At 43.6% G+C, this 12,172-nt stretch overlaps 1 protein-coding gene across 1 annotated transcript in view; it reads right to left on the bottom strand.

The window, feature by feature from the left end:
* Positions 1-12,172, bottom strand: part of fer1l6 (fer-1 like family member 6) — a 656,531-nt gene that overhangs the window by 166,049 nt on the left and 478,310 nt on the right. Inside the window, exon 33 of the mRNA XM_034186126.1 lies at positions 4,387-4,515. Coding sequence (XP_034042017.1) covers positions 4,387-4,515 — 129 coding nt within the window. The remainder of the gene's footprint in view (positions 1-4,386; positions 4,516-12,172) is intronic.

Genomic DNA, 12,172 nt, shown 5'->3' on the forward strand with positions numbered 1-12,172 from the left:
GTCATCCAGAGGCATACAGTTTTAACGTATGGTTAAAATCTTAACCAAACTAGCTACTACATTATTTAAATTAACGTCACTTCTGAAGTTTTACAATGTGAAAATATCAGCTATATGTTTTAGTTTTAAAGTACTGCAGTAATTTTTAAGGTTTTAGTGTGGCCATGCTCTGCTGCCCAGTGCATTATATGTACAGTCACGACATGAGAAATGCATTTGAGACGCTCAGATCAGACTTCACACGGACAACAGCATTAAACTCTTTGTATATTGTGCCTAAAACTCTCATGAACATATTCTCTGGGTTAATAGACGTTGCTACTTGTTATTGTGTTTGTTTTAAATGTCAGATGAAGCTCAGGCTGCTTTTCCAGTATTTTCCAGTTTGCTCAATGGTCTCTACTGCCATCTACTGGCCAGTAGTGTTCATGGCAGTATTCACACTAAGTCTTGAGATATCCCATAAATTATAATTCTTTCTGCTCCTGAGAGTTGTAGCAGCCTCTTACTGCAACTAAAGAAATACAGGTATAGATTCTGGTTGTATAATGTTACAATTGTATAATGTTAATTTACAACTGTTGTTGTGGATTTTGAAAAAAAAAACTGTGGATTTTGAAAAAAAAGGATTATGGAGCTGAGCATCTTGGCACCAGTAGATGGCAGTGTTCTATGCATTTTGACCTCGGTTACATCAGACGGTTTTCAAATCACAACTTGACTTAGTTGGCTTTTGCAAATGGCTTATTTTTATTTTTTTATTTTTTACATATAAATAAAATGGCATATTTACAAAAGCATATTATTTAAATACCAACACACACATCACGTCACATTAACGTGTTGGTTTTTACATAGAATGAATGAGTCAACCAATCAGTGCTAGTGGAGGCTCATTTACCCATAATCCCTTTCACATCTGTCTGTGTTTGTTACAAGACTTCAGAATTAGTGCATTATTTAAAATTAAAAGATATGTGTTATATTTTAACTTTGTACAAATGACAGAATTGACATTAATGGAGTTATTCTATCCTCACACCTCAGTGTGAATGCAATTCACACGTATTCAATTTATTTATAAATCACAAACCATAAGTCAGCACTGCTTTATTTTCCAAGACCGCCGCCTCACGGCAACACTGCTATTGAGTAGAGAGTTGAGTTTTGCTTCTCCTCTCAACTGTTTCATTTCTGTAAGCTATGTAGTAATCAGCATCTTCCAGCAGTGGGCAGGACGCACAAAGACAGAAGTACTGAATCATTGTTTGGGTCTGTGGTCACCTTTGACACTACCAGAAGCGATCGTCGTGTTAAAACTCAAAATCAGCTGTACGTAGTTGTACGTGTATTGCAGATAATACTGAAAGTTATCGGTTAGCTGTAGCTTTCGATAAATTTTTGGTTGTTTTATCAGTTTAGCTTTATAAAAGATAAATTTTCAGTTAGCTGTTTATCTGTTATCGAAGCTAACTTTCTGGTTAGCTGTGCCCACCACTGTATATATATATATATATATATATATATATATATATATACATACATACATACATACATACATATATGTTCTCAACTCAGATTGCAATAGCCAATCACAGATTAGCCTTTCTGTCCATCATTTACCTGTATTTTGGCATGCCTGGCACCAGAAAGTTATGTTGGATCCAAAAGGATCCAAAAAGGCTAGGACCAAAAGTTATATTGGATAAGTTCCCACTGACCAATAGCATTAGAGCTTACTGCCAACAGCTAGCCAATCAGAGCTCGGCATACGAAGGTCAGGAATTAGCTGACAGACGCTGGTTGAAAAAATGGCAACAAAGATGTCAACAACAGCAGAAAATCGTCTGCCAGCGAGGTTTGCTGAGTTCATAGAGGAGGAACTGGTGAAAATATTGAACTCCAAGGACGTCATAAACACTAAAAAGGTAGACAAGCACGCTACTGACATTTTAGAAGCATTCATCTGAATCAATCATATGCTGTTCACAACAAAATTAATTGATCTAATTTATTTGACTCTTTGTTGTTTGCTTAATTTGGGAGGGGGGTGGAGAACATAACAATTGATAGATGGCAGGTCGTCCAGCATAGAGAAAGACTGGATTCAGAAAAGCTATATATATATATATATATATATATATATATATATATATACGAGGTCTATTAGAAAAGTATCCGACCTTATTATTTTTTTCAAAAACCATATGGATTTGAATCACGTATGATTACATCAGACATGCTTGAACCCTCGTGGGCATGCCTGTCATTCGCCTGTGGGCAGTCTTTGAGTGAGGAGTCGTCCACCCGCTCGTCGATTTTTTTCATTGTTTAGGAATGGCTCAGAGACTGTTGCTTTGTTTGATAAAAAATTTTTCAAAACTGTAAGGCACAACTGAGTGGACACCATTCAATAAATTCAGCTGGTTGTGGTCTGGTAGTGTCGCTTTAAGGACGGTCCACGGCGCCTGACGGCGATCTGCGCTTCGAGGCGGCAGCGTCTCGCCGTTTCAAGTTGAAAACTTCCACATTTCAGGCTCTGTTGACGCAGTAAGTCGTCAGAGAACAGAGAACTTTCAGAAGAAGTCGGCATGAGGAGTTTATTCGGACATTCCATTGTTAACGGTCATTTTGTAATGAAAGAACGTGCGGGCAGAGTCGCATGTCGGGCTGGACCCGACCGCGATATATATATATATATATATATATATATATATATATATATATATATATATATGTATATACACAGTGTATACTGAATATGAGAAGAGCCACTCATTTAAGATGTAAAAATGTTTTTTAACATTTGTGAATGACACTACATTTAGTAAACATTTATAACTTTATAACACATGTCTGAGGCTTTTTTTTTTTTTTGTTTAGTTAATTTATTTACAGTTAATAGGCTCCTCAATGTAGAGCTGAGAAGTGGAGACCAATGTATTCTGGTTTGTAGTTTTCATGTAGCTTTCTGCACCGACACTGGTATGATGGGGTGAACCTTGTGGCACAGGTCTGAACCTACAGTCCACCATGGAGAGCTTAGACAGGCCACGCAGCACCAAGGAGATCAGTGAAAAGTTGCAGTCTGAGGCTTTTCAGGCCTTCACCAAGAGACAATCATGATGGGTCAGAGCGGGATCTTGAAATAAATTAAGCCAAAAAAAAAAAAAAAAAAAGAGATCTATTTATATAAAACTGTTAAATTCACTGACATTCCATGCATCTCTTGCAACTTGTTTTGATTTGAGATTCTGACATTGTCAGTCATTCTGGAGAACCGCTGACTGCAATGTTTTATTTGCTACATTGATGTGAACAAAAAGTGGCAATATACAGCAATCTACATTATTATTCACTAACCAAGAGTTTAATAGTATCATCACCTGTGTATGTTTGATAGAGTGTTGAGTTGCAGACACTTCTGGTTGATGGCTTTGGTCTCCTCACACTCTCGTCCTGAACCTGGGAATGTTAATAAGCAGCTATGAGTGGAATATTGTCCTGCTTCATTGTAAGAAGTCACCATCAAGTTTGGGAAAAAAATCTAATAGCTCAAAGTCTACTTTATTTGCCTGTGGGCCTGCACACAAATTGTTATATAAACCGGTTATTGTTCAATTAGCTTTTTTTAAACATCCCTGTCAATGATGTTGGATAGTGATAAAAAACAGTAATTAATGCATCAAACACAGAGATGTGCATGTACTGTAGAAACACTTACACTGGACTATGGATTGATTATTCAGGTAAAGGGACCACCTTAACTAGTCACTAACTAGCATTAACTGTTGCTAACATTGGCTAATGTAGTTCATTACAGAATTATCTACATACTAAATAAGTCAACTCATTCTTATTTAAATAAGTGGATAAACTGTTTAGTTAGGCTTAACGTTACCCTCGACTGCACACATTATAATGTTAACAGTGTTTATATCAGAGCTGATGCTAAGCTGGCTAGTTACTAACCATAACTGTAGATGAAGCACTCAAAAAATACTGTATCCTTTGTCCAGTTTGGAGCAGGCTGTGGGAGAGTGTCCCTCTTGTTATCTGGTACACATCTTGAAACGTCACTCTTGGAAGATCTTAAAAGAGATTCTGTAAAAAGAAAAAAACTTTCCTCTGTGCTTAGACTGACTCGCCACTGTACAGGAAGTATCTATGCACAGCAAACTTAATTACTGAATGGGCCAATTTAGCCATCATTGCAGCATATGCCCCCCCGAGAAACTAGTCAGGAGCCCCCACTGGAAGAGAACAGTAACCCACCCAGACCTGATTAGACTGATTATAATTTCGAAACAACCAAGGTCCTGGTTCCAATCTTGCTAACTAGTAAGCCACAAAATATGGTAGGTTAATAAAAGTTGTTTGACTCACCTTAAACTTGCCCACGAACCTCTCTTCATTTGTATCATCTTCCTCTGTGGCTTTGCCTCTGTATAGCTCAAATGTGTTCACCCAGTCTTCAAAAGGCCCAAACTCTGTCTCCAGTTCCTTGGTGTACAGCTGCACAGAATAGGAGAGCATCACTTTTTTCCCCTCTCACACATTACTTGAGTCACTACAAACACATGTACTTGAAAAAAGCAGTACTACCTGGTGCAGAAATGTTTTCTGAGTACTATTTTCATATAGTATGTTCCTTTGGCTGCTCCCTTGTTTTCACTCAGGTTTGCCACAGCAGGTCTGAGGTGGAGCTGCATGTTGATTTGGCACAAGTTTTACATGGAGAAATGTGGCAGGGGTGGGGTTTGAAGCGGGAACCTTCTGCACCGAAACCAAGTCGGCTAACCACTTGGCCACCACCCCTGCTACTGAATACTATATTCATATTCAAATATGCTCCCAAATACAGGACAACTGACTTTCTGCAACTGCTGCCTTCTGAAATCACTCTTACTCCCTGTCAGATTTGCTGTGTGTATTCCTCATTTTGTTGCTAATTCACCTCCCACAGGTTTTATCAAATGGAAATATCAGCCAGCTCTCAGAGATAATTTGGACCTGAGAGCTGTGGCCAGTCAGGTTACTGAATGACTCAGAGACCACAGCCTCATGTGAGATGGGCTTCGGCTGACTTGACGCTCTGATAACAAAGAGGTGGACTATAAACATAGTTATGTGAAATCAGATATATTCTACTCTTCATAGGCTCAGTGATCTGATGGCATTTGTCCTTTTCATGGTAAATGCAATGAGGCATTCAATGCCTTTGCATGGAGAACATGCATCAATGGCTGTGATTGGAAACTTTCTTAATTAATGCTTACATTTGTAATGTGGTGTTCTTTTATCACAGCTGTATCTGTCTATCCTTGAATAATTGATGAGGTTACCACATTAAGATACTCCAACAAATTATTACCATTCCATTTTTCTTTATTTTCAAATTTTACAGATATATGAATCAGGAATTAGTTTAAATATTGAAGTAAGTTAACACTATAGTCACAGTCGAACATGTGGGAGGAATCATCCAATAACCTGTGTCAGGCCTAAATTAACATTCATAGCAATACATTGAGGTGACCTCCACTTTGTGTTGCAGGAGAAGTGCAACTGCAGACACCTTCCTTCTGCTAGGATTTAGTGGATCTAGCCACAAGGACTCACAGACCTTGAATTGCATTCACACTGAGGTGTGAGGGTTTAGGGCTGTCCCACTGTAAAACTGTCAAGTGCACAAGGGCTCTCGGGCAGACAATTTCAGCCCTTTTTGCCCACTTTCAGTAAGTAGGTATTTCTGCACACTTTACAAGGTAACTGTGAATACAGGGTTACATACCAGAGAAAACCAGGAAGTTAAGAAAGTAAACAATCATTATCAAAGGTGTGCCAAAATTAACTCTCTCACACACACACACACACACACACACACACACACACACACACACACACACACACACACACACACACACACACACACACACACACACACACACCACACACACACAATCAAGAGGAATGCAAACATATATTTATCAATCAGTTATTTAAATTTTGCTTGTTAATGCTGTTTCAAAGAGAAAAGATGACATTAATTGTTGGATAATTGGCTTTATATAACGGCTGAGTGGATCCTTGTCATTTGATTGGTGCTTTGTATGTCACATGACATGGACTAATTTATCCCATTTGTCTTGCATTGCATTTAGAGTGCAGTTTGGTTCCATTTAGAATGCAAATTTGGTTCCATACGTTTGGTACCATTGCACTCTGCACACGTGCAAACACACACGCACGCATGCACACACGTGCTCCTGCACGCACATGCACAAGCACCACACACATGCGCGTGCACACACACACAATGCGCACGCACACACAAAACAAATCCACTGCGCTGTCTGGACTGTTGGCAGGAAGTTGGAATGAAAAGCTTGACTAATTTTTGATCTGATTTTTTTTCACTGCACTGTGGATGTACACAGTTACGTGTGTGTGTGCGTGCGTGCACGCGCGGGGAACGACGACTACCGAGACATGATTTGATTGAGCTAAATGACACTGCTAATTCTTGTAACACACACACACACACACACACACACACACACACACACACACACACACACACACACACACACACACACACACACACCTTTCTAAATAAAAATGTCTTTAACTGCCTTTTAAAAGACTCCACATACTGTGGCGTTCTCAGGTGCTGGGGCAGGGTGTTCCATAGTCATGGGGAAGCTGCCTGAAAAGATCTGTCCCCCATGGTGCGGAGCTTGGTCTGAGGTTGGCAGAGGCGATTTGACTCAGTGGACTGGAGGCGTTGAATGGTAGTGTGGAGTGAGGAGCGAGGAGCTCTGTCAGATAGTCCGGGGCATGGCCATAAAGACACTGGAAGATCAGCAGGTAGCACTTGTACTCAATCCTCTGCTGCACCGGGAGCCAATGGAGGGATTGAAGTATAGGGGTAATATGATCATATTTGCGCCTCCTCATCAGGACCCGGGAAGCACAGTTCTGAATGTGCTGGAGCTTCTGAATGCTCCTGCCCAAGATCCCGACAAGGAGGGCATTACAATGTCTAGCTTGGAGGAGACAAAGGCATGGGCCAGCCTTTCAGCATCACTAAAGGAAATGGAGGAGCCAAGCTTGGAAATGTTTCTAAGGTGAAAAAAATTAGATTTTACAAAGGTGGTGGATATGATGATCAAAAGAGAGGGTGGGGTCAAACTTGACCCCAAGGTTTGTTACAGAGGAAGATAAGGGGATGGAGTGGCCTGAAAATGAGAGAGCTGTAATTGGGGAGGAGTGGAGCTGATGTGGTGTGACAACAAGGATGGCTTTTGTTTTGGTACAGCTTAGCTGTAGGAAATTTCCTGTCATCCACACCTCTATCTCCTAGAGACAGGCTCTAAGTGTAGACAGAGCGGTTGCTGGGGATATGGAGTCGGTTCGCAGGTAGAGCTGAGAGTATTATCGGCATAGCAGTGGAAGGAAATCCCATGCTTGCTGCTGATGTGACCCAGGGGGAGCATATGGACGGTAAATAAGGTGGGGAAAAGAACCGACCCCTGAGGAACCCCACAGGTGACAATGTGGGGCCTCGATCTTGCATCCCCCAGGGCCACATACTCAGCCCTGCCCATGAGAAAGGACTGGAACCACTGAAGGACAGCTCCAGTCCTTCAGTGCTGCAATCGATGGAGGAGGATCTGGTGGTCCACAGTGTCGAAAGCAGCAGTCAGATCTAACAGCACCAGGACAGATGGAAAGCCCTGGTCAGCCACCACCAGTAGGCTGTTAGTGACTCTGACCAGGGCTGTCTCAGTGCTGTGCACTGCACGAAAGCCAGACTGAATTTTTTCATAAAGTCCACAGGTTTGCAGATGTTGCTCCAGCTGGCTAGCCAGAACCTTTTCCAAAACCTTTGAAATAAAAGGCAGGTTCGAAATAGGCCTATAATTTGCCAGGATGTTTGGGTCCAGACCGGGTTTTTTCAGGAGTGGTTTAATGAGGGCTGATTTTAAAGGTAATGGGACAAGACCAGAGTGAAGTGAAGAATTTATTACTGAAGTTATAAGAGGACTGATGGCAGAAAGATTTTGTTTTAACAAAGCAGTGGGGAAAGGGTCCAGCGGGCAAGTGGAGGATCCCATCTTGTGGATAGTGTGCTCCACCTGCTCCATCAAGACTTCCTCAAACTCCACAAAGTTGTTTACAGTCTTGGGAATGTCAGCAGAAAGATTTGGGGTGAAATGGACCAAAGAAGTGCAGATGTTATTGACTTTGGTAGCAAAGAAATTCACTGAATTTATTGCAGTGTTCCTCTGAATCAAATGTGTTAGAAGGCACATTTGATTTCAAGAGGTGGTTTATTGTGGAAAAAGACATTTTGAGTCCCCAGGAGTTTTACTGAGTAGATTTGAGTAATATTGAGCTCGAGCTCTTTTAAGTGATTTTGCATAGAGTTTTTGATGGTCATGGTGTGCAATTTTATGAACAAACAGAGCAGATGTTACAAAGCACCACTGAAGAGCATGGCTGGCTGTTTTCAGCCTCCGTAGATCCTCCATGTACCAGGGGGCGGATCGTGAGAAGGTGACGGTTCTGGTCTTCATGGGGGCATGCTTGTCCAGAATACCATGAAGTGTAGCATTGTAGTATTCTACACCATCAGAGATTGAAGTAACATCGATAGGGATATTCTGGAAATCCTCCACCAAGGAAACAGGTTTAATTTTGTTTATATTGCGAAAACTGATTTGACATTTTGATTTAGAGTAAGGGACAGATGGAAGCACAGGTAAGCTCTACCTGCATGGCGTTTCTGCCTGACGCACCTCCGCCGGTGCCAACGGGGTAACTGCAGGGTCATCAGCCGGGAGCCACCCTTCATTGATGTTTCGCTCCATTAATCCCGGAACATCTCACGGTGGTGGAGCAACGGCAGGAAAGTCTTCCTGCCGCCCCATGCAGTCACCCCTAGGACCCCTCCTTCCCCCACGACCTGTCCTTCCTACGCAACCACAACCAGAAGCTGGCTCTTTCCGCCTCTTCTGCCAGGTCCCTAGATGCCCTCTTCAGCCTTGTTCCAGACACTCCAATCTTACTGAGGAGGCGCTGGATGGATGTTCCAATGAACCCCCTGCAGCCAACCTCCACAGGGTAGATAGTTGTGGACCATCCAGCTTCCTGGCACTCGGCTACCAGGTCGATGTATTTGTCTCTCTTCCTTTCACAGGCAGCCTCCATTCCTCCCTCCCAAGGGACAGTTAGCTCTGCCAGGATCACTGTCTTGACATCAGAGGACCACAGGATGACGTCTGGCCTCAGGGAGGTGGTGGTAATCTCTGGGGGGAACTTGAGCTGCCGATCAAGATCCATGAGAATGGTATATCCAGTGCAGTGACCTTATGATCTGACACACCCATCTCCTATACCTGCAGTTTGTGTACAGAAATGGAGTTGGTAATGACTAAGTCCAATGTGTGTCCCTTTATATGTGGGTGAACCCCCAATGTGCTGCTTCAGACCAAGACAGTCTAACATTTGGAGGAATTCAACTCCCAAGGGGGAAGAAGGGGAATCCACATGTATGTTAAAGTCTCCCAAAACAATAACATTTAAAAAGGTCGTACAAAGGAACATAAGCATGTGATATATTTCTGTGATAAAACTGGGGTGCTGTTTGGGTGGTCTGTATACAAGGAGAATTGTTGTTACGATTGGATGACAACATGTAAGTGCCAGGCATTCAAAAGTGGACACTGTTGGCACAGGAACAGGAGCTAATTGGAGATTGGCACGGTGAATGATAGCCACACCTACCCCGCATCCTGAAGTGCATGTCTTCTCCATGTATAGATACCCCACCGGACAGGCCTTGTTAAGAGCTATATACTCCTCGGGCTTATGCCAGGTCTCACTAAGGCACATAAAGTCAATCTGAGAGTCCAAGATGTAGCTGTGAATCAGGGCCGCTTTATTTGCAAGTGACTGGGCATTAAACAGTTCAACTTTATACCTGGTGGAAGGAGGTGATTTTGAGAAAGTCTGCAGGACGCTGAAATGCACAGTGGATTTTCTGCCTCACCGTCCTCATTGGCACTCCACAGTGTCATCAGGAGCTGTGCAGGAAATGCTCTGATGACGTCTCCACTGTGCAATAGAGCAAGCCGTTTGCCACCAGCTATACGCATACAAATGGATAAGCATGATGTACAACCATCGCTGGTACCGGGATGACAACCAGTATTTGCAGCAAATTGCAGTGTGTGCAGGATTAAAGTGCAAAAGGCACAGCATGCTTCCAGCAGGATTCAGGGATCGTGAGGGCTAATATGCTAACAGGAGTTCATAGACTGACAGATCAGCAGGGATCATTTGACCCGGCGACACAACAGAATGACTAAAGGATACGGCCAGGTATCCTTCCCCAAACAATGACAGAAAACACAGTTCACTGGATAAAACCCCACTTTGCCAACCAGGGGGAACTGCAGCAAATCAAAAGTCCAGGTAAGCGCCAAGTTTGATGTCCCACACAGTGGTCTTCCAAAAGCTCAATGGACTCAGTACTTAGCTATTGTCCATATCAGATATTTATGCCTTTTACACAAGCGATATATGCCCTTTACATGAGTGACATAAGGCCATAAATGTCAAAAAAGCAGAGGAGAAGCGGCAACAACCGACAAGAGCGTCCTCTCCTATGCAGCACCAATAACTTGTCTGGAGTCCATTTTAGCCATTATATAAAACAAATAATGAATGTTTTTACATTCTTTAAATGGAAGGAATATTTAATATGGTGAAAGCTGGAACAAACCATTTAACTCAGCTTTGGCTTGTTGAATGGTGTGTTCTAGCTTTCACCTCATGAAATATTTGTACCATTGAACTTATAAACATTCATTAGTTGTATACTCATCCACTCTGTAAGGCCTCAGTCACACCACGAAGAAGAATCTGGCATGTTGAACTGACTCCTTTCAACATGGAGGAGCAGCGGCTCGACTCCGAGCTCCTCACCCTATCTCTAAGGGAGCGCCCAGCCACCCTGCGGAGGAAACTCATCTCGGCCGCTTGTACTCGGGATCTCGTTCTTTCGGTCATGAGCCAAATCTCATGACCATAGGTGAGAATCGGAACGTAGATCGATCGGTAAATCGAGAGCTTTGGCCCCCTACTCAGCTCTCTCTTCACCACAACAGTCCGATACAGCGACCGCATCACTGCAGATGCTGCACCGATCCATCTATCGATCTCACGCTCCATACGTCCCTCACTCGTGAACAAGACCCCGAGATACTTAAACTCCTCCACTTGAGGCAAGGACACGCCACCGACCTGAAGAGGGCAAAGCAACTTTTTCCGGTCGAGAACCATGGCCTCGGATTTGGAGGTGCTGATTTTCATCCCGGACGCTTCACACTCGGCTGCAAACCGCCCCAGTGCACGCTGAAGGTCCTGTCTGCAAACAGCAGAGACGACATTCTGTGGTTCCCAAACCAGACCCCCTCTACACCCTGGCTGCGCATAGAAAGTCTGTCCATAAAAATGATGAACAGAACCGGTGACAAAGGGCAGCCCTGGCGGAGGCCAACGTGCACTGAAAACAGGTTTGACTTACTACCGGCAATGCGAACCAAGCTCCTGCTGCGGTCGTACAGGGACCGGACAGCCCTTAGCAAAGGACCCCGGACCCCGTACTCCTGGAGCACTCCCCACAGGGTGCAACGAGGGACACGGTCGAACGACTTCTCCAGATCCACAAACCCTCGAGCACCCGATGGAGTGTGTAGAGCTGGTCCAGTGTGCCGCGACCAGGACGAAAACCACACTGCTCCTCCTGAATCCGAGGTTCGACCATCGGTTGAATTCTCCTCTCCAGTATTTTGGAATAGACCTTACCGGGGAGGCTGAGGAGTGTGATCCCCCTATAGTTGGAACACACCCTCTGGTCCCCCTTCTTAAACAGAGGGACTACCACGCCGGTCTGCCAGTCCAGAGGCACTGTCCCCGATCGCCACGCGATGTTGCAGAGGCGTGTCAGCCAAGACAGCCCCACAACATCCAGAGACTTAAGGTACTCAGGACGGATTTCATCCACCCCAGGAGCCTTGCCACCGAGGAGCTTTCTAATCATCCTCGGTGACTTCGGCCTGCGTAATGGATGAGTCCGCCTCTGAGTCCCCAGACTCTGCTT

Source organism: Thalassophryne amazonica, chromosome 14 (genome assembly GCF_902500255.1).
Source record: "Thalassophryne amazonica chromosome 14, fThaAma1.1, whole genome shotgun sequence".
NCBI classification, from domain to species: Eukaryota; Metazoa; Chordata; class Actinopteri; order Batrachoidiformes; family Batrachoididae; genus Thalassophryne; species Thalassophryne amazonica.